Here is a 22,521-nt window from a genome sequence, read left to right on the forward strand (position 1 = left end):
CCAACTTTTCACTCTCCTCTTTCACTTTCATAAAGAGGCTTTTGAGTGCCTCTTCACTTTGTGCCATAAGGGCAGTGTCATCTGCATATCTGAGATTATTGACATTTCTCCCAGCAATCTTGATTCCAGCTTGTGCTTCTTCCAGCCCAGCGTTCCTCATGATGTACTCTGCATATAAGTTAAATAAGCAAGGTGACAATATACAGCCTTGACGCACTCCTTTTCCTATTTGGAACCAGTCGGTTGTTCCATGTACAGTTCTGACTGTTGCTTTGTAACATCTAGTATTGAGTTTTATTACAAAGAGGGGCATGTGAAAATTTTCACTGGCTTCTGACTTTTGACGATGTAAAATTTCCAGCTCATTGAAATCAAATAAAGTCAGTGTGTGATCTAGTTGAGATATGGGTAGCAGACCCAGTTTTAGCAGTCCTTAAGCCACTCCAGTACTCTTGCCTAGAAAATCCCATGGATGGAGGAGCCTGGTAGGCTACAGTCCATGGGGTCGCTAAGGGTCGGACACGACTGAGCGACTTCACTTTCACTTTTCACTTTCACACATTGGAGAAGGAAATGGCAACCCATTCCAGTGTTCTTGCCTGGAGAATCCCAGGGACGGGGGAGCCTGGTAGGCTTCCGTCTATGGGGTCACACAGAGTCGGACACGACTGAAGTGACTGACTTAGCAGCAGCAGCAGCAAACTATTATATAGTGCAGGAGTTCTCAACCCAAAACATTTTCCCTGCCACCAGGGGACTTTGACAAACTACACAAGCTTTAACCCGACCCTTGGAGATTTATAGGTATAGGGAGCTATTATTCTGATGGAGAGATATCACATTCTTCAGGTGTATTGTTCATGGATATATAGTGAGGGAAACAGGTTAGAATCATTGGAAGAATAATGTAACAAAGATAAAAATATAAATGCATGAAGCATAAATAAATACACTAATTCCCTTTCCCCTGATATTTTTAGATTTTATCACACAAATCAAATTAAAATACGTGTATTTGTTTTCTATTGTTGTACTAATATAATAAGTTACCACAAATGTATTAGATTATTACAACATGTATTTTCTCACTAGATCAGAAGTCTAGGCATATTGTATCTAAATTCTAGTCCCAGGGTCTCACAAGACTGAAATCAAGGTGTCAGGCAGGGCTGCAATTTCATCTGAGGGTTTGGGGTCTCTTCCAAACTCACTGAAGTTGGGAGAATTCAGTTCTTGCAGTCATAGAACCAAAGCTATCAGCTCTCTACTGTCAGCTCCTAGAGTTCACCTTTAGGTCCTAGCCACAAGGCCTTCTACAATAGGACAGCTTATTTCCTCACAGCAAGCAGGAGACTCTCACTCCAGTCTGCTACAATGGGTCTTACATAAAGTAGTATAACAACAGATGTGAACTATCACATCACCTTTGCCACTTTGATGTAATCAACCGAGAGAGCCATATTCGCAGGTCCAGCCTAAACTTGAGTGGACAACATCATACAGGGGGTGTACACTAGTGGTTGGGAATCTTGGCAGCTATCTAAGCATCTGACCTACCACAGTGTACTCTGCAGAAAGGGAGAGAATATAAAAGAATGGGAAAATCTTGAATGGGCATAGAATAACTGGACAAGAGGATTGAATTGATTGAGGAGTGGTGGAAAGAAGAGAAAGAGCTGGGCAAACAGTACTGGGGGAGAATTGGAGAGTAAAGAGTTTTGTCGGACAATGGACTTGATGTGAGGCAGACAGAAAGATACAATAAAGAAAGAGGGCTTTAAGGAATTTCTTCTATTAAAAACTTACTCTGCTTTTCGATATTTTCTTTAGAGACTGCCATAAAATATCTTATTTTCTTTCAGTTAATTGTATGTGTGAGCTGTTTTTCTTACATATTTTTAATTTTTTGCTTTGCTGTCATTCAGTTCAAAGCAAATTCAAGCTCAGAATGAAACTCAACATGCTCCAACAATATTTTTATTACATTGTAAAGATGAGGCTTAAGATACAACAAAACTTAAGTCAAATCTACACACCTTTATTTACTAAATCAGTTATTTTTTTTAAACCATGACCAATTATTGTCAGCTTCCTTGGTGGCTCAGATGGTGAAGAATCTGCCTGCAATGCAAGAGACCCAGGTTTGATCCTTGGATTAGGAAGATCCCCTGGAGAAGGGCATGGCAACCCACTCCAGTATTCTTGCCTGGAGAATTCAACGGACAGAGGAATCTGGAGGGCTACAATCCATGGGGTCACAAAGAGTTGGACATGACTGAGTGGCTAAGCACCTGTAAGAAAACAATTATTCAGCATTATATGCCTATTCTAAATGATGTTGCTTACTTTAGCTTGTGATCAAGATATTGCCTCTAGTTGACTGACTTATGTCCTTTTATCTGGTTAAGTGACAGCTGTGATCACCAGTTTATCCAGATTAACAACACAATAAATAACTGCAGTTAGTTGCTTTATTAATTTCCTTAAGTGGTTGTGCATATTAAAATGGATACCTATAACTATGTAAGGTAAACAATCAATGTCAGCTTCTGCTATTATAATTTTATTGCTTCCTCCACCCTGGCAAACTAAGTGGCAAAATAATATAATTATTAAGTAAACAATCTGAAAAAACAGGAAGGTAAATTTGAGACATATCATGAGAAGAGCTCATATTAAGCTCATGCTTCTCAGCCTAGACTGTAAAGTGCCACAGGAGCTATCTTATCCACTGATGTTTTCTCAGAGATTTGCATGTAAAAAGTGCTGAGTGATTCAGTTCAGTTCAGTTACTAAGTTGTGTCCTACTCTTTGCAACCTCATGGACTGCAGCATGCCAGGTTTCCCTGTCCATCACCAACTCCTGGAGTTTACTCAAACATGTCTATTGAGTCGGTGATGCCATCCAACCATCTCATCCTCTGTCATCCCCTTCATCCTCTGTCTTTTCCAATGAGTCAGTTCTTTGCATCAGGTGGCCAAAGTATTGGAGTTTCAGCTTCAGCATCAGTCCTTCCAATGAATATTCGGGACTGATTTCCTTTAGGATGGACTGGTTGGATCCTTGCAGTCCAAGGGACTCTCAAGAGTCTTCTCCAGCACCACAGCTCAAAAGCATCAATTCTTCAGTGCTCAGCTTTCTTCACAGTCCAACTCTCATATACACACATGACTACTGGAAAAACCATGGCTTTGACTAGATGAACCTTTGTTGGTAAAGAAATGTCTCTGCTTTTTAAAATGCTGTCTAGGCTGGTCATAGCTTTTCTTCCAAGGAGCAAGTGTCTTTTAATTTCATGGCTGCAGAGACCACCTGCACTGATTTTGGAGCCCAAGAAAATAAAGTCTGCCACTGTTTCCACTGTTTCTCCATCCATTTGCCATGAAGTGATGGGACTGGATGCCATGATCTTTGTTTTCTGAATGTTGAGTTTTAAGCCAACTTTTTCACTCTCCTCTTTCACTTTCATCAAGAGGCTCTTTAGTTTTTCTTTGCTTTCTGCCATAAGGGTGGTGTCATCTGCATATCTGAGGTTATCAATATTTCTCCCAGCTACAATGTTTAATAAGTGAAAACAATATTCTGTGTCTAATTACCAGTTCCACTTATGGTGCTTATGGCCATATTAATGGTCCAGAATCTGAGTAGAGGTAGAAGACCTACCTATCAGAAAATTAAGGGCTTGGAAGAGTTGTTGGGAAATAAATTATGTTCTTGCTGGGAGATAATTCATGTATTCATTTAATAAATACCGTTTGAGTACCTTCTGTGTTGAGATACCATAATAGATGTTGCACAGGATAAAGTACACAAGATATGATTTATACTCTCAAGAACCTTTAGTTCAATAGAGAAGATACTTGTATACCAACAATTTATATAAAAGGCTAGGCATGGTAAGTGGTATATATAATACAAATGAAATTGTACATAACTTTAGAGAGAGCAGAGACCACTCCAGACCATGGATTGGCTAACTATGGTCCATGAACCAAATTTATCCTGTGGCCTATTTTTAAATGGACTGTGAGCTAAGGATAGTTTTCACATTTCGATAAAACAGGAAAGAATACAGAGGCTGTATGTGACAAAACCTAGAATTCTACTGTTACTTTACATAAAAAGATTGTGGATTCCTGTTGCAGACAAATGAACAAAGAAGACTTCACAGAAGGCACATTTAGTCTGGGCTTTCAACTGACAGAGCTGGGATGGGGGAAGGGCACTTGGAATGAGGAAATTACTTTTACTCAAGTCCAGGGGCAGTGGACTGCAGGACATATCTGGAGAATAATGGTGACAAGTCCATTTGGCAGGACTGTGAGTTTTATGAATGAAGAAGTGGAGGAGTCTGGAAGGGTTGTTTGTGATGGGTGGACTTTGGTACTTGACTATTCATTTACTGAGGACATCACAGTAGCTGGAAAGAATTTTATGCAGTTTTTGCAATGGCCTCTCTTCCAGAATTTTAATGATGGAAATGAAGATATTTTTCATAGTAGAGCACTACCCTAATGTAACTTCTATGACAATTAACCAGAGAGTAATCCCATGTTTCACTCCAGCCACCAAAGAACTCATGACAGCAATGCATATTCTCTGAACTATAGCCAAGGTCACACTGAAACTCCCAACCAGTTGCTTAAAGACACCTTGCTTTATTATTTCTCATATCCTCCACCAGCTAGCTCCCTGAAAGTGTAATTTAAAATTGGATTTCAGAAAGACCTTCTAGTATAGCCTTGTTTCACATGACACTATGCTATTAATGCATGACACTATATTCTTAATAACATTCACCAACAAGTCTCAGACCCACTATTTCACCCTCATTTAGTGGCAATCTCCAACAATCAAATAATTGCATTTGTCTGTCTGGCCCAAGCACAAGACGCACTTACACAGACTGTTCTGTTGGTCAGTTCCACTTGCTGACAGTTCAGCAGGAAGGGTTCGTTTTATTCAACACATAAAGCCGCTGCATACAAGTGGAACTCTGGATAGAGAATGGAGTAAAGAACTGAGGAAGGCAATGGAAAAAGACATGCAACAATGGAATGAAATAGAGGGTTGGCTGGGAAATCTCCATTGGGAAAAGACATCTAGTCTTTATCCCAATTTCCAGCTTTCCCCTGAAATCCTGAGTGCCTCAGTTTTCTTCCCTACAGCCTGAAAAGATAGCAGTCTTTATCCAGAAACACATGCCGCCATTACTCCAGTCAAACACATTGCAATTCTTTGGTTCTCCCCTACAGTCACATGTTCTGGACTTTATTAATTAGGACAATGGTTCTTGTAATTAGAAAGGAAAGTAGGAAGTAGGACTAAAACACATGCAGTGAGGAAAAAATAAAGCAAGATAAAGAAAAAGGAAAGAAAATCACAGGAGAAATAGTTACAAATTATTTTACAACAGGCACAAGGCAGGGTGGGATCACCTGACTTGGATGAAGATGAATCTAACAGGAGGGAAGGGTGGCTGGACTTCAGCCTTCTGATTTTCCAGCATTCCCTCTGCTTCCCACTGCCCTAGGCCCTCACATTCCTACCCAGACCTGTCCTCCATCTCACTTGCTCTAAATATCTCCTTTCTCCAATCCATTCTGTACCAGCATTAGAACATTCCTTTTACTAGCTACAATAGCAAAAGAGACTCTTAAAACACTTCATGAAGGAGTCTGTTGATCATAGCTCAGTATGATAATTATACTAAGAATACTGACTTTCAAACAGGGGAAAACAGAATGAATTCCCAGTGGTAGATTGTCAGGTCATGGTAGGATCACTGGAGATAAATAGGAAGAGGATAAAAAGAGATGGAATGAAGGAGAAGGGAAAGGAACTAAATATTTACTGAGTGCTATTTAGTTTTACATACAGCATTGTATGAGCAGCTGTCTACAAGAGAAAAGTGAAAGTGAGTTGTGTCCTCCTCTTTGTGACCCTATGGACTATAACATCCATGGAATTCTCCAGGCCAGAATACTGGAGTGGGTAGTCTTTCCCTTCTCCAGGGGATCTTCCCAACCCAGGAATCGAACCCAGGTCTCCCGCATTGCAGGTGGATTCTTTACCAGCTGAGCCATGAGGAAAGCCCATCTATAAAAGAATCATGGGTTAAATGGCTGCTAGTCAGGAACTTGGACTCCACTGACCCAGATGTGAGTAAACTCCTAAAGGGTGGTAAAGGAAATACAGGGAAAGGCAATTCTATGACCCTCTTATGACCCCAACATTATATACACCTGGAAAATGGACAATGCTGCTGCTGCTGCTGCTGCTGCTCAGTTGCTTCAGTTGTGTCCGACTCTGTGCGACCCCATAGATGGCAGCCCACCAGGCTCCCCTGTCCCTGGGATTCTCCAGGCAAGAACACTGGAGTGGGTTGCCATTTCCTTCTTCAAGGGATGAAAGTGAAAAATGAAAGTGACATTGCTCAGTTGTGTCCAACCCTCAGTGACCCCATGGACCTCAGCTTTCCAGGCTCCTCCATCCATGGGATTTTCCAGGCAAGAGTACTGGAGTAGGTTGCCATTTCCTTCTCCGAAAGTGGACAATAAGGGTAAGCAATTACTGGACACTATCAGGGCTTTGGAAAAATTAGTCTACCATTTTGAAGCTCAGTTTCTTCATTTATTTAACAAAGCTGTTGTGGGGAAAATGATCTCTATATTTTCTTCTCATTCTTAAGTTAGATGATTCAATGAATTTGGTCCAAATTTTTCCCTCTGTAAGATCATTTCTATAGCAGGTAAACATGCTTTTATTTCTTCCATCTTAAAAAAAAAAGCAGAAAAACCATTCTTAAACTGCTTCTCTCTCTGAGTACTGTCATATTTCTCTAAATCCCTTTTCAGCAAAAATCCTTGAAAGAGATGTCTTATGATCCATTTCTCTACTCTTTCTCTTTCCGTCCTCTCTTGAATCCACTCCAGTCAGACTTTTGTCCCCATCATGTTGCAGAAACTCTTCTCATAAGAATCACCAATGATGTCTAGTAGTCAGTTCTCAGTTGCTTTTTATTGTGACTATTAGCAGCATTTTATACAGTTCCTCCACTGAACAATGTCTTCACTAGGCTTCCAGGACACCACAGTCATCTGGTTTCTGGTCAACCGTTTCCAGTCTAATTTTCTGGCTTTTCCTCATCTCCCCAAACTTCAAATATGAAAGATATCAAAACAGCACTTATCCCTCTTCTTTTCTCTCCACTCATCCAATGGATAATTTCATCTGTTCCATGGTCTTAAAGATCATCTATGGACTGATGACTCTCAGATATCTCTCCTGACACAGGACTTGCATATCCAAATGCCTACCTAAAACTTTTTGGATATCTAGTTGATACTTCAAACTTCACACAACAAAATCTCCCGTCCCCCACTTGCTCTTCCTGAAGTCTCTTCAGTCCCATTAAGTGGCAACTTCAGCCTTCCAACAACCCAAGCCTACTGCTTGGGAATCACTCTTGAATTCTTTCTTTCTCTCACATACTACATCTCATTCATCAGAAAATCCTATCAGTTCTTCCTTCAAAATATCAGCAGGAGTCCAACCACTTCCTTCCACTTCCACTGCTACTATCATCTCCTGCCTGATTGTAGCAATCTCTTATAACAGTCACCATTCCTGTTGGAAAGAGATGGCATCCCCCAATGGCGTAACTAAAGAAATATTAATTAGGGACTGTTAACGAGGATACAGACAGGATTAAGGGAAATTAGCAAATAATGATCCAGTGCTTAGTGTCCAGCATGGCTCTGGGGGCCAATGGAATCATTATTACCCTTAGACATACCTGACAGAACAAGGAGTGGGCACAATTAACTGAAGACACACACAACAGGAGCTGTACTCTTCAGTGGACAAACTCAGCCAGCCTTTGGCAACCACCAGAGAGGAAGATGGAGCAATGAAGACCATGAACTCACTCTCCTCCTGCTTTCTGATCTGCTGATCAGACATAACTACACCCCAAGCCAGAAGACAAAGGAGTCCATAGATGTAGTCCATTAACTTCAGCCTCCTAGCCTCCTGTGCTCCTCTGGGAAACAGAGGAGAATGGAAAACAATAGAGAGGGATCTCGGGGGTAGGGAACAAATGTATTTGGCAAAATATCCTCATCTGCAAAACAGAAATAAATATTACTGTTATGAAATGAAATAATCAACATGAAGCATTTAGCACAATGTCTGGCACATGGTTTTTGGAAAAGAACAAATTTTATATGCCTGGCATTAATTTCCAAAGGTGGATTTTCATGGAGTGATGGTTCCCAAACTTCAGATTGTGACCAATTAGTGGACTGCAAACTTAATGGATTTTCTGGATTTTTTTTTTTTAAATAGGAAAGACGAGCATACAGTTCAGGAAGCAAGTGCAAGTACTATCTCAAAAACATCAATTTCCATTAAGTTCAATTTAAATTCACATTAAATTCAATGTGTGTGTGTGTGCACATGCACATTCAAGTATGTATTTGTTTCCTAGAGTCACAAACTAAAATATATTTCTTACTATTAATAAGAGTTATGGTCAAAAAGTGTTTGAAAGTCACAATTCAAGGCTACTTCTAGATCCTCCCTCTAATCTCTCACTTATTCCTCCCCCAAAAGTGACTTACTTGGTCGACAAATTTGAGCGGAGAAATTGAGCAGATGTGCTTGAGACTTTTCTCATTATATGGTCATTCCAAGTCCCCTCTACTGTCTTCTCTTATTCTCGATGGTAGCCTAAATGATAACCCCCAAAGATACCAAGTCTTAAACCTGAAACCTGTGAATATTACCTTATATGATAAAATCTTTGCAGCTATGATTAACTTAAGGATCTTAAAATGGGGATATTATCCTGGATTTATACAGTTGGGCCATACATGCAATTATATGTATCCGTTAAAAGGGAGGCTATGAAGATTCTACACACAGAGAAGAAAGGCAACATGAAGACAGAGTAGAAAGGGATTTCAAGATACAGACCTTTCTTGAAGATTGAAGTTATGCAGTCACAAGCCCAGGTATGCTAGCAGATACCACAGGCTAGAAGAAACAAACAGTGATTACTCATTTATTTATCAGTCAATAGACTTTTTAAAAAATTGCTTTTAAGTGTTCTTCCCATGCCCTTAGTGTGCTTGCACTCATGAGTAAAGTGTCATAAGAATTGGGAAGAACTTTGCACTCTGACTTCCCTCTGACTTTTAGTAATAATAATAGCTACACACTGAGCGATAAGCATGTATAGAATACACATCTCTATCCTTAAAAAAATTTGGCAAGATAGCCATCATACTCTTGTTTTACAAATGAGAAAGTGAAGAGTCAGGAATAACTTGCCCAAATGCACATAAATAGTAGGTGACTAAGACAGGTTGTGCACCTAGTTAGATTTGCAACCAAAAACAGCTATCTGCACTTGAAGTGTCTCCCTATGTTGTCCACCCCGGGTTTCCTAAGTCTAGGCTTGTGTCCCTCAAGCAAGCTACATATCATAGCTTGTATATACCAAAACCATATGTAACAGGAAGTTTTAAACACAGGAACTTTAAACTTTTTTCAGGCCAATTTGATCCCAAGGTCTTATGTCCTACTTATCTTTTGTAGTTGTTGGGTTAAGAACTAGATTTTAAAAAGACAAAAAAGGAAGATGTACATTTAACACTAGGATCTCAGTTTTGGACAGTTTGTTAACAATAAATTTCATTACAGCTCAGGGTGCCTTGGAGATCCAAATACAGAACCTTTTAAAGAGGAGAAAAACAAAGCCAAGGAATTCACATATTTGTCTAATAACCAAAGAGCTCATCAAAGCAGAATTTTATTGCAATGTAAACAGACTTCTGATACTTTCTAACTTCTAAGTGGGAATTAATTCCAAATTTATTTTCATTATACAAACACACTGCAAAATTTTCATTATTGCCTCCATTGTTTGTCTCTTCTCCTTTTATGTATAGATACATGATACCCAATAGGCAAAACCAAACATTAATTTTTATTTTGAGAAAGGGAGTAATCTTAAATAACATTTTTCAGTGGAGGTGATTCTGAAATCCCTCCCATGATCAGAATATTAACTGTCCTTAAGTGGTAATTCCATTCCACAAAACCAAACCCCAAACATTCACACAAGTTCCCGTCAAGTCACGTATTTAAATAAAATTATTTTTTTAAAAAGAATGCCACAGAACAACTCCCGAAACAATATGGTTTGCTCCTTTGATTTTCTAACTCTTTTTGCTATACTGTATAGCTACATTTATTTGGCTTTATGGTGGAATCGTAAAGGCAGGTATATGGATATTCATTACTCTTGACAGTTACCAACCAAATAAGTGCCAAGTGGAGGTGCTAAGATGGAAAGAAAGAAAAACGTTCAGAGTGAAGCTACACAGTATTTGCTCATGCCCTTCTATACCAAAACCCTTCCCGTAGGAATTCCCAAATACTCCAGGCCCAGGAGCAAAGAAAAAAACCGGGCCAGACTTGAAGGACAAAACGCCGAGAAGCCCCACCTTTAAACCCAATAAGGAGGTGACCCGCCCACCCACCAACCAATCCAAAGTCGCGTTCTCTACCACCACTGCTTGAGCGACCTTTTCCCTCCCGTCCGCGGGCCCACTTTTACGACAGTTTCCCGACCTAGTTTACGGCCGCCACTGCCGTATTTCCTGGGGCGCCTTTGCCTGGGTGGTTTGTAAGTGCTGGTGGTGGCGGAATCGCTTTGTGATAGAGGCATAAACTTGGTGGACTGGGATGAACCGCGCTCCTGGTGGAGGCAGGGGAACCGAGCAGGTGCCATGGTGAGTTCGGCCTTCCGGCCTCTTGGGCGGTCTTAGGCCCAGTTCTCAACCTCTGCTCAAGGCCGGGGAGGAGAGGAGCCGATGCGACTAATGCGACTCTGAGCTGGGAGTGTAGCGCCTGGGGGAGTCACCCTCTCTAGGACACAAAGCTGTTGGCTCACCGCTCTCGGGCCTTTGTGCCTGCCATCCCTAGGGCTCGGAGATAAATGGAAACGCACTTAATTATACCTGCTGTTCCCCTCAATCTCCTCGCAGTCCTTTATCTACATTGCACTGTCTTCCCCCTTTTCTCTTGCTGACTGACACACTTCTCGATTCCTATACATATTTGGCCGAAGGCGCTATGAAAAGCTAATCTGTTTGTTAAGCTCTCGTTTAACGTTGAATCAGAATTTACAGGAACCCTCTGTAAAGTTCTTTCTCTGGCAGAAAGTTTATTTCCATTCCTCTTGATTGAATTTAAATGTGACTTCACTTTCCCTGAGGTGAAGTAGAAGTTTTCAAGGGGCAGGAAATCTTCCATTGTTGTAAAAGTAAATAAGCAGATCGACTTTTTTTCCTCCCGTAGTGAAAGCCCCGTACCTTTACAATGCATTGGATGTAAAATTTGCAGGATCCTTGGGCAGAGTATTTTCATCCTCAAAGTTGTTTCTCCCTTTGAAAATAAAATTTGTAGTGAGTTGAAGTGGGAGAATGGGCCTGATAGGGATAGGGTGAGAATGAGAGAAATAAATACTTACTCTGCTTCCCTTTACCAGGCCAGTACAGTGGTAGCAGTTGGACTGACCATTGCTGCTGCAGGATTTGCAGGTTTGTTTATGGTTTGGGGATGGAACTGAAGTAGGAGATGTCGAGGACTTAATTATTTTGTTGCTTTTGTTTTTAGGTCGTTATGCTTTACAAGCCATGAAGCATATGGAGCCTCAAGTAAAACAAGTTTTTCAAAGTCTACCGAAATCTGTAAGACTTATTTAGCACTTTTGCTAATTCTTTGCTGTGTATTAAGCCTAGAGCCAGACATCCATGGTGTTCTGAGTGATTGCTTTAGACCCCTTCTCTTGCTTCCTACAGGAAAGGTTTAGAAGTTCTGAGCTTTGTAATGGGGCTACTCTAAAGAATCAAATGTTACATATGATGAATTTGGGGAAGTAATGTTAACAGTTCTAGTATCATGAAAGGTAATGTCACTTTATTGTTCATATGTGATTACATATGAACATATGTGTTACCAGAGCAACATCTGCTCTGATCACACACACAGAAAGATCTAGGGATCTGAAGTGACCCATTGTTACTGTGTGGCCATGGCACTCCCTAACAGCTTACTTGGATAACACAGTAGTTAATTGGGCTCTGGAGTATGACTGAATGTGATAATACCCTCTGTGGTCAAAATTCAGAGTGAATATGATTTTGACAATCTGTAGAGAATTGCCTTTTATTATTGTGATTGAGTTACATAATGGGTAATGGTAGGCTTTACCAATATGATTTCTGACACATCGAGGTCAATGGACCTAATAGCCTGATTTTCTTAGTAGTATCTTAAAGTCTTGTTTTCGTAGCTGCCTTGAACCTCAAAATATCCTTGAACAACTTGCTCAAAAGATCTCCAGATCCTATAAAGCACTTGTTGTAAAACATTTAGTCATAGTCTGAGATCAAGTTTTTATTTGAACATGGCTAGCTTGGAATACCTATATGCAGGTCAGGAAGCAACAGAACTGGACATGGAACAACAGACTGGTTCCAAATAGGAAAAGGAGTACATCAAGGCTGTATATTGTCACCCTGCTTATTTAACTTATACACAGAGTACATCATGAGAAACGCTGGGCTGGAAGAAGCACAAGCTGGAATCAAGATTGCTGGCAGAAATACCAATAACCTCAGATATGCAAATGACACCACACTTATGGCAGAAAGTGAAGAGGAACTAAAGAGCCTCTTGATGAAAGCGAAAGAGGAGAGTGAAAAAGTTGGCTTAAAGCTCAACATTCAGAAAACTAAGATCATGGCATCTGGTCCCATCACCTCATGGAAAATAGATGGGGAAACAGGGGAAAACAGTGTCAGACTTTATTTTTGGGGGCTCCAAAATCACTGCAGATGGTGATTGCAGCCATGAAATTAAAAGATGCTTACTCCTTGGAAGGAAAGTTATGACCAACCTGCTGCTAAGTCACTTCAGTCGTGTCCGACTCTGTGTGACCCCATAGACGGAAGCCCACCAGGCTCCCCCGTCCCTGGGATTCTCCAGGCAAGAACACTGGAGTGGGTTGCCATTTCCTTCTCCAATGTGGGAAAGTGGAAAGTGAAAGTGAAGTCACTCAGTCGTGTCCGACCCTTAGTGACCCCACGGACTGCAGCCTACCAGGCTCCTCCATCCATGGGATTTTCTAGGCAATAGTACTGGAGTGGTTTGCCATTGCATTCTCCGATGACCAACCTAGATAGCATATTAAAAAGCAGACATTACTTTGCCAACAAAGGTCCATCTGGTCAAGGCTATGGTTTTTCCCGTGGTCATGTATAGATGTGAGAGTTGGACTGTGAAGAAAGCTGATCGCCGAAGAATTAATGCTTTTGAACTGTGGTGTTGGAGAAGACTTTTGAGAGTCCCTTGGACTGCAAGGAGATCCAACCAGTCCATGCTAAAGATCAATCCTGGGTGTTCATTGGAAGGACTGATGCTGAAACTAAAACTCCAATATTCTGGCCACCTCATGTGAAGAGTTGACTCGTTGGAAAAAACATTGATGCTGGGAGGGATTGGGGGCAGGAGGAGAAGGGGACGACAGAGGAGGAGATGGCTGGATGGCATCACCGACTCGACGCTCAGTTCAAACTCCGGGAGTTGGTGATGGACAGGGAGGCCTGGTGTGCCGCGATTCATGGGGTTGCAGCGTCGGACACGACTGAGCAACTGAACTGAACTGAGCTTGGGGCACTTTACTCCCTTTACTCCCAGAAGAACTGGCTCTGAGGCACTATTATTTTGTCTTGTCTTTGACAGTTTAGGTTGTGTGGCGGGGTGGAAGGTTGCAAATATATGTTTAATGGTCATTAAAATACCTGTTGCTACTTAGAAGCTAAAATACCAGAGGAATTACTTTCTGCTGGTTCTGTGAACAATTAAGACATTTTTTAGCAACTTTCAGTTTGATAAGTCTTTTCCTACAAATGCATTTCCTCTTTCAGGCCTTCAGTGGTGGCTATTACAGAGGTGGGTTTGAACTCAAAATGACAAAACGGGAAGCAGCATTAATACTAGGTGTAAGGTAAAATAATTTCTTACATTTTTAATATTTTTATTTCAAATTTAAAGCTGTAAGCAAATATAAGAAAGACCTTTTATTAGGAGTTATTTAATTTTTATTTTTGACCACACTGTGTGGCATGTGGGGTCTTAAGTTCCCCAACTAGGGATCAAACCCATGCCCCCTGCAGTGGAAGCAGGGAATCTTAAACACTGGTCTGCCAGGGACTTCCATCTATTATATACATTTTTTTAAACCTTAACATTCCCTACAAAGGTCCAAAGAGAAGGCCCACTGACACAGAAGTACTTTATAACTACTAGAGGTAGGTTTTTCAACAGAACAGTACTCAATGTTGTTCTCTTTAACTGAGTGACAAATTTTGTGGTGAAAATTCATTTCCAGATACTTAAACATGCTTTCCAATAACAGGATTGTTGTAATAGTTTCAAGTTCAACTCAATTTTTGAGAATACCTTATTTTCTAACGAGCTTTGTTTAGTTTTGTGATTCAGAAAAGTGATCTTCCTTGTGATAGAGGCTCCTAAGTAGCTTTTCAGTTTTATTGACTTAATCCAGTTTCACAATTTTCAACTTACCTTTATAGTTTTTTAATGTGACCCAGAACTAGTCTGAAGTAAACAATACCTTTTCCTTTTTTAAATTAGCCCTACTGCAAATAAAGCCAAAATAAGAGATGCTCATCGACGAATTATGCTTTTAAATCACCCAGACAAGGGTAAGTATCATTAGAGTTAACACATTTTGGTGGGGTGGCTAATTGTTATTAATGGGATAATTTTAGAGCCAAATCTTGACTGTTGTAAGGAAAATGCTTCAGTTTGTTTGTGAGCATTGTCTCCCACCCTGGGTCTACTTGCTGTTTTGGTGTCTTAAAAGAATAAGTACTGAGTGGAAAATTTACTTATAGACTAATAAGCAGATCTAGTAACTACTGTCATTTGGAAGTAGTGATAAACATTAACCATGTTTTGAGACCGGCAGTTGCTATATTGCTAATTACTTTTTGGGGTGGGGCATGAGGGGTGTCTACATTTTTAAGGAAAATGTTGAATTTCAGTTAATGAAACTAACAAAAACTCCCCCCCCCCATCCATTTAGACTTTTTAAACTAGTGGTTACCTAGTTAGGAGAACTATAGGATATATTTATTAGTTTCTGATATATTTCTAAGCAGCCTACGCTCTGTTGAAAGATCAAATGCAATACCAAAATATATACCACAAAATCCATGAATCAGTGTTTAAGTCCTTTTACTTTCATGTGAGAGGTCTCTCATTAATAGTTTTGGTTTCAATGGGGTGATAAATATTTGGTATTTGACTGCATAACATCTTTTACAAAACTTAGCTGGTATTAACAGTATTCTTGCCTGGAGAATCCCCATGGAGAGAGGGGCCTTCCTATAAACATGGGATCACAGAGTCAGACACAACTGAGTGACTAAGCATACACCAGAGAGCTTCTGATTCCTTAGGTCTAGGATGGAACCCATATATTTGCATCAATTAAGTTTACTAATTGCTTGCTGGTTTGGGGCCACACTTTTTTGAGACGCACTCAAATCATAGCTCCAGTTTAGCAGGAAAGCAGCTGTAGGTGAAACCATGAAGGGACTGTTGATAACTGGAAAAGGAACTAGAGTGGGGTCTTCCAACAAAGCTCAGAAGCCTCTGACAATTTCATGATTTTATAACACAATAAGTCAGTGTTCATTTATGAAAAAGGTAACTTACACTGTTTCAAAGTCACATGAGAATTTTTTTTTTTCAAAGTCACATGAGAACTCATTTCTGTTGAAGCTTTTTCTAAAGGTGCCATTTTGCGTGTGTATAAATCTCCCTCATTGGAATACATCATTTCCCATTGATCAAATATATTGTGTTTTTAGTCATCCGGTTCCAGTGTCACAGCTATTTAAAAAAAAAAAAAAAATCAAACTTTCATTTCTGCTCATGTCATCTTAGATTAACAGGGTTCTAATAGCTTTTCACCAGGCAGAAATTGGAGAATCCAATATTATAACTATTCCCTTTTTCTTTCTATAGGAGGATCCCCTTATATAGCAGCCAAAATCAATGAAGCTAAAGATTTACTAGAAGGTCAAGCTAAAAAATGAAGTAACTGTATGATGACTTTAAGTTCTTATTCACTTATGCGTACCAGCTTTTTATAATAAAATGCCTCAAACCTACAAATTTTAGAAGTTATTTAGCACAAGCTAAATCAAAGCCTTGGTATAAATCTGTTTAAATTTGAGGATTTTAAATCAGATTATAGATTATTTGTTGATTGTATTATGGCTAAATGCATACCATTGTGTTGTTCACTACTCATTTGACAAATAATTTGGTACCTATTTCAAGACAGTGAACAGTCTCTGCCCTAAAGGAATCCCCAATCTAATGAGAGACTGATAAATTAAAATGTGATAAATATGATGGTATTAGCACAGGTTGTTTTAGTAGGGACTCATCTCACTGGGAGGGAAGGCTGTTCAAGGTACAGAGGACTCCCTAGTCACTTAGAACCCTGAATTTTAAAGTGAGTTTAGTCACAACTTTAACCTAAGAAATTGATGTATTTACCTCTTTGTCAGTGATAAATCAGAATTGTTTCAGATTTCACACATTAAAAACTGTAATAGTATGATAAAGATTTGAGAGTACATGTTTTCTTTTTAATGAAGTATGTGCATTTTATTTAGGTAGTCTTAAAGAGACTATTTATAAATTGGTTATTTACATAATCAAGTTAAACATTTGTTAAAACACAGTAGGCAGAGCACTACTTTGTAGATACCAGGTGACTCATTTTCACAGCCTACTGGGAAATCACAGGTAATTTTGGAGCTATGAACCTGAAAATAAGAAATCTGCTAATAATGAGATTACTAGCCTTTTATTTCAGTCTTTCTGACTAATTAAAAATTGTTTATGAACAAGGGTTTAGTATCAACTAAAAAGCAAATTTTTCAGACACATAGAAAATACGCCCAAAGGCAATCAGCATTAACTTTAAAAAGGAAAAGTTCATATAGGAGGTATACTTGAGTGTTTAATGCAAAAATAGCATATCTGTTTTAAGAGAAGTATTAAGACAATGGAATCCACTTTAAAATAATACTGAGGAGCACAACAGAGCACATTTTTCTTTCACAATGATCAGTTTTTCTCTAGGCTTAACTTTTAATAATCTATTATTTCACTGAAAGCTATCAGACTTACCATTTTTCTTGGGTAAAAAAATCATGAATTTGAGAGCTCTAGGTCATAATTTTTACAAAATATTTGTGTATTGTTAACATTTATTGACTATGATGTGCTAGCAATGTGCTAAGCATTTCCCCTGTATCTCAACGTACATTTTATAGGTTCAGTGATGTTAAGAAACTTGCCGAAAGCAACATGCTGGGTCAAGAAAGCTGATCTTTTGCAAACCCAAAGATCTACGCTGTTAACCTCTACACTGTGGTACCTTTCACAAATATGACAACCCAGGGATGCTTTCCTTGGTGGTACTAAGATGTGAGTCTGGTACTTGTCATTACACTTACATCTTGGGGCCTTTTATCGGTTGCTCCTTTCAGATGTAGACAGTTTTAAAAGGGGGAAGATTATGGTTGAATATAGGACTAGGGAATAGGAAATACAGGTTTCAAGTCAAAACTTCTGCTATCAATAGGCAGGCAACTTTGAGCAAGGAATCTATATGCTTAGAGCTCTGCTTCCTTATCTTTTGGGGGGCCAGGGGGATGACAAATTGTGACGATTTCTCCACATTTTGTGGAAGGGAAAATGAGAAACTGCTGAGTTGCACAGCTACTGAAACTATAAGCCCAGAATATGATCTCCAATTTACTATGTTCACTTATAATTTGGTTCTCTATTAGTCCTTAAAAAATGCCCATTTACAGCCATAATATTTAGAACTAGCATACTAGAGGTTTAGTTTTCCTACTGAGCCCCTTTCCTTTTGCCTTCACTGGGCCTCTAGGTTGTCATCATTAAGATAAGTCCTAACTGCTTCATAAATTTTATAAACCTGCTTTGCTGGTAATGAAAGTACGCTATAATGGGTGGTCCTGAAGTTAAATCTATTCCAACCAATAAGAGTTTTAAGCAAATTCTCTTGCTTTCAAGTATTTTACAAATGATGGGAATACCTCTGGAAGCATTTAATACAAGTCATGCAGACCAAAACCATTCAAGAAATAATTGACAATCTGTGGGAAAATAGATGGATCACACGTCAGTATCTATAATATTGTGTGTGATAAGCTTGGTTTTATAAGTTTTCTCTGCAGTTAGTTCTTAATTTCTTCTGGTCTAAATTACAAGGGTAAAAGGCAGCTAGATGTAAAATGAGAAGTGGAAGAAACTGCGTAACTACCATCTTAACACAAGGGTAAAAACCTAAACATGTTGGACTATTACACACTAAAAAGCTTTATAATATTCAGCACACTAGAAATTTTATGTCCTACCTTAAAGACCTTGTCTCAGAAGTCATTAAAAAAAATCCAGACAGAATGTCTTCATTTAAGAAATAATCAAACAAGTTTAAACATTTTATACTGAGTTTTACTGTTTCAATGAGAATTTATAAGGCATCTTTCTGTTGATAACGACCTGTTAAAAGATTTTTTGCACTCAGAAGTGTGTCATGCAGTCATATTTTACTCAGCATAAATGATTCCCCCCAAACATGTTAATTCCAAAGAAAATTAGGCAACTGGCTCCAAAACTTCAAAGGACAGAGCATGATAGGAAAAAAAAATCTATAAATCTGAGGTTAACATTAAAATGCTAGAATATGTTTTTAGTTCAAGAATCCTGGACTGAGAGAACCTTCAGTACCAGGAAACTCAAATAACCTTAAGCTCTGCTATTTGTTGTTGGCACTGTTGTTCAGTGCTGTGTATCTGCTTCGAGTCAGCTGTTGCCTTAGCAACAGGATATAGGAAGAGCTTCTCTCCGGTGTTAACCTATTATTCCCAACCTGATGACAAGGTCACATTCTCCACTGTTAAGATATAATCTTGAACAAGTTAACACTTGCTGTGGCCTTAGTGGTGTTTCAGTTAATGGAATTTCAAGTGAAGTGTTTACGTGACTTTCTTTACAGCCTGAAAACAGCAAGGTGAAAAATGAAGCTCAAATAGGTTGCAGTATGAGCTCCGAGCAACAATGAAGCATAAATCAGTTCATCTAGAAAAACTATGGAATAATTTTTATAACGAAAATTGTCTCTAACCTAGAAAATGAGTAGCTACATTTGACAATCCAAGTAAAATAAGGTACAAAATATAAAAACATCCAGAATATACCCCTGTAATTTCACTCTCCACCCCCCGCAAAATACCACTCATTAAAACACAAACTTGAGAAACTGCTAACTAGTATACTTAATAGTGGAGCTTTGACATTAAGAATATTAGTAAAAAATAATTTTGCCCTTTATTTTTAGATTGCATACAACATAGCTGGAAATGCCTGGGATAGATACATATATAAAACAAACACATTTTAATTCAGCATACTCTTTTAGAGTACATAGGACTATGGTTAAGTGTCACACGGTATCTGACATGACTAGAACCAAGTTATATTAGAAAGGCCCTTATAGAATCTAGTTGGATAAAACAGACTATAGAAAAGGGTAGTACAACTAAGATAGTGACTCCCAATTCTGTACTTCAGTACCTGAAACATTAATATAGAAGATACAGATGAATCTGAATCTAAAGTGATCCACTGATAAACCATTTTTTACAAAATTGTATCTCCCTTATAGAGTATGCACCTCCCATCCAGTAATTAGGGGTTTTCTGGATGATTAGACTCAGCAAAGATTCATTGCCTGGATGTCCAGAGTAAATGATTATACCTTAAAATGTATTATTATTAGGCTGAACCATAAGAAGTTGTCGCTTTTGTGGGTCAGAAGTGGTCAGCTCTTGGCAATTTCCTATGTTTCAGCATATCAGACATTTTCAACCAGCAGCTGAATACAGTTTCAAATTACCACCACTTGCAAAAAGTTTTACTATAGCAGACTGCAGTTATTGCTTTCTTCCAACAGTCCTCTGAAATTAAACCCAAATGCTATCATAGGTTAATCATGGGTTATAAGTGACTATTACACATTCAAGCATCCTTAATAAGAAACTAAAACTTAAAAATAAGGGGTCAGCAAATTCACTGTATCAGATATCCTTATAAAGGGTACAAGGGATCCAAACTGTAAATAGCAAAGACGGGAAGACTGAATGAGACTTCACGATGAACACTCTAGTTGCTACCTTCTGGAATATTGCTAAACCCATAGATCCAGTTCAAAGTTCCTGGAACTTAGAAAACATAAGTAATTTTCCTTTACTCGTTTCCAATAACAACCAATCATCTGACGTAGGACTTACTGCATTATATAACTAGTTTTCCATCCACCTGTGTTTAGTAAACTAAGCTCACTGTAGGCACAGCCTATAAGAATACTGACTAGTTGGTTTCAACCTCAAAAGTCAATCTGTTTACAGCAGTATTAAATTAACATGCCAACTTTGCAGACCATTCTCAGGTTAAACACCAAACTACAGTAGCTACAAAAATACTTCCAAGGTGATGGATCCCAGCCACAAAAGAATGGCTGACCAGAAAAAAAAGAGTAAAACACCACCTTAGTGTTTTCCTGTTTTTTTGCTTACCTGTATATATCTATACTTACTTTTTAAAGAGTATTTAAGCACTCTCCCTCAGCCTTGTCCTAAGCAGTGTCTCAGTGGTTTGAACTCACTACTTTGATATTCTTTCTCTCACTTTCACATCAAAATACAGTAACTTCTACAACTTTTATGTATCCCTACTCTAATTTTACCAATGATGACTGACCTGTCAACAGAGACTCCAATACCATTTTGCAAAACAGTTTTAGGCCTAAGGCATCCCAAGTTTCAGGAAATGATCATTTTTACCCCCATGTAATCTCACCTCTTAATTTGTATTTTAGTTCAGGTATCATATATAATCTTGTGTATATATATATATGCTAAAACAGTATTTAACCTGCAGAGAACCTTTGTAATTGGTGGGGGGATGGGAGGGGGTCACGGCAGCTGGCAAGTTCTCCCATAGCAACATTTCATGTTAACTAATAGCCAAAAAAGATGCACCTCTCTGTTTGGAAGGCTACCTCTATAAACAAATAGTTACCTCTGGGGACTGGGCTTTTCACTTCTAAATCTGAGCATATGCTATTAAAAAAGCCTATCATGATGCTGTAGTATGTATTTTTAAAGGATACTGGGATTAGTCATTTGTAAAAAATGAAATCTTAATATTTATATCCTAGAATATGGTTGTCAGTTCTAAAAAACTCCTTGGGCTAACCCCACTTTTAAGATGATTTTGTGCTTCTTCCTTTCTCATTGAACCAGTCTTTACAGAACAAGGAGGATTTTTATGACTATATTCTACTACCTGGAAGAAAATGAAAATCATTTTCTTTTTGCCTTATTTACCAATTTGGAGATTACTGAAAATTCCCATACCTTATAGTTAATTCTACTATTGAAGAGAAGAATAAAAAAGCCAAAAATGTTACTTGCTTTTAAAGTCCAAAGACTGCACTGTTCACACTACACCTTACTTTAAAATTTTCCATTATTAGGGTTTTAGGAAAAAGCATTTGATATTATTATCACAGCTTAACCTCACCAGTAATAAATTTGAGGGCTAGTTAGCGGTTTATATACACTGACCTGGCAAATATTTTTAGCTACACCCTGAATTATCCTTCAGTTGTAAAATCACTGAAGTTTTTTTTTTATGCACATAACAAATTAACACAAGTTATACACATAAAAATACTTATCAGATCCCAAGTGAAGAAAAGGGCTCCCTCTTCTTGCTCAGTAGTCTTTATATAATATTGTGGAGCAAAACCGTCCCACAAATCCACAATTATTACCAGCTTGCAAACTTTTACTTTCTGTAAAAGTTTGTACAGTCCTAACATTAAGCCATCTGGACAAAATATTTACAAAAAATTCAATCATTAATATGAGAACCTTTAAAATTATTACCTTGAAAACCAAAAATCATTGACATTCCTTATTTAAAAACTGTTCATTATACTTTATAAAAATAACGAAGAATCAAAGGCAAAAGTAAAATTCTGGATTTTACCCCAATGCCTTTCAAAAGTTGCCTATGACTAGAATTTTGTTACAAAGACTTTCCTAATATCAAATCTCTGAGACCAATTCCCTTAACCATTCTATTCTAATATACTAAATTTTTAAGTACTAAGACTTCAGAGGATTCATTACAAAATGACCAACTAATATTTTAATACTACTTATGAACAAGTATAAATGCATCTTAAAAAGCAATCAGAATACTACTCTAGGCCTTTAGGTAGGTCCAACTACTTTTCA

At 38.5% G+C, this 22,521-nt stretch overlaps 1 protein-coding gene and 1 long non-coding RNA gene across 4 annotated transcripts; one reads left to right on the plus strand and one right to left on the minus strand.

Moving 5' to 3' along the window:
- Positions 1–1,972: 1,972 nt before the first annotated feature.
- On the minus strand, positions 1,973–10,573 carry LOC148778789 (uncharacterized). The gene is made up of 5 exons (XR_016038065.1): positions 10,329–10,573; positions 8,981–9,040; positions 8,626–8,734; positions 7,800–8,126; positions 1,973–2,291 (listed from the first exon to the last, which is right to left on the minus strand). It is a non-coding gene; the product is annotated as an uncharacterized LOC148778789 (long non-coding RNA).
- Positions 10,574–10,644: 71 nt separating this feature from the next.
- DNAJC19 (DnaJ heat shock protein family (Hsp40) member C19) lies at positions 10,645–21,953 on the plus strand. 3 transcript variants are annotated; one of them, XM_088838850.1, is made up of 6 exons: positions 10,647–10,803; positions 11,562–11,613; positions 11,690–11,763; positions 14,005–14,084; positions 14,732–14,802; positions 17,458–21,953. In XM_088838850.1, exons 1-6 carry the CDS (start codon positions 10,801–10,803, stop codon positions 17,574–17,576), a joined length of 399 nt encoding a protein of 132 aa, XP_088694976.1. In that variant the 5' UTR covers positions 10,647–10,800; the 3' UTR covers positions 17,577–21,953. The 3 variants fall into 3 exon arrangements, with proteins under 3 accessions (XP_088694986.1, XP_088694976.1, XP_088694981.1); XM_088838855.1 differs by lacking the exon at positions 17,458–21,953 and adding an exon at positions 16,133–16,294 and having other exon boundaries at positions 10,650–10,803; XM_088838860.1 differs by lacking the exon at positions 11,562–11,613 and having other exon boundaries at positions 10,645–10,803.
- Positions 21,954–22,521: the final 568 nt, after the last annotated feature.

The sequence above is a fragment of the Moschus berezovskii genome, chromosome 1 (genome assembly GCF_049115385.1).
Source record: "Moschus berezovskii isolate FMDL1 chromosome 1, NW_MosBer_1.0, whole genome shotgun sequence".
Classification (NCBI taxonomy): Eukaryota; Metazoa; Chordata; class Mammalia; order Artiodactyla; family Moschidae; genus Moschus; species Moschus berezovskii.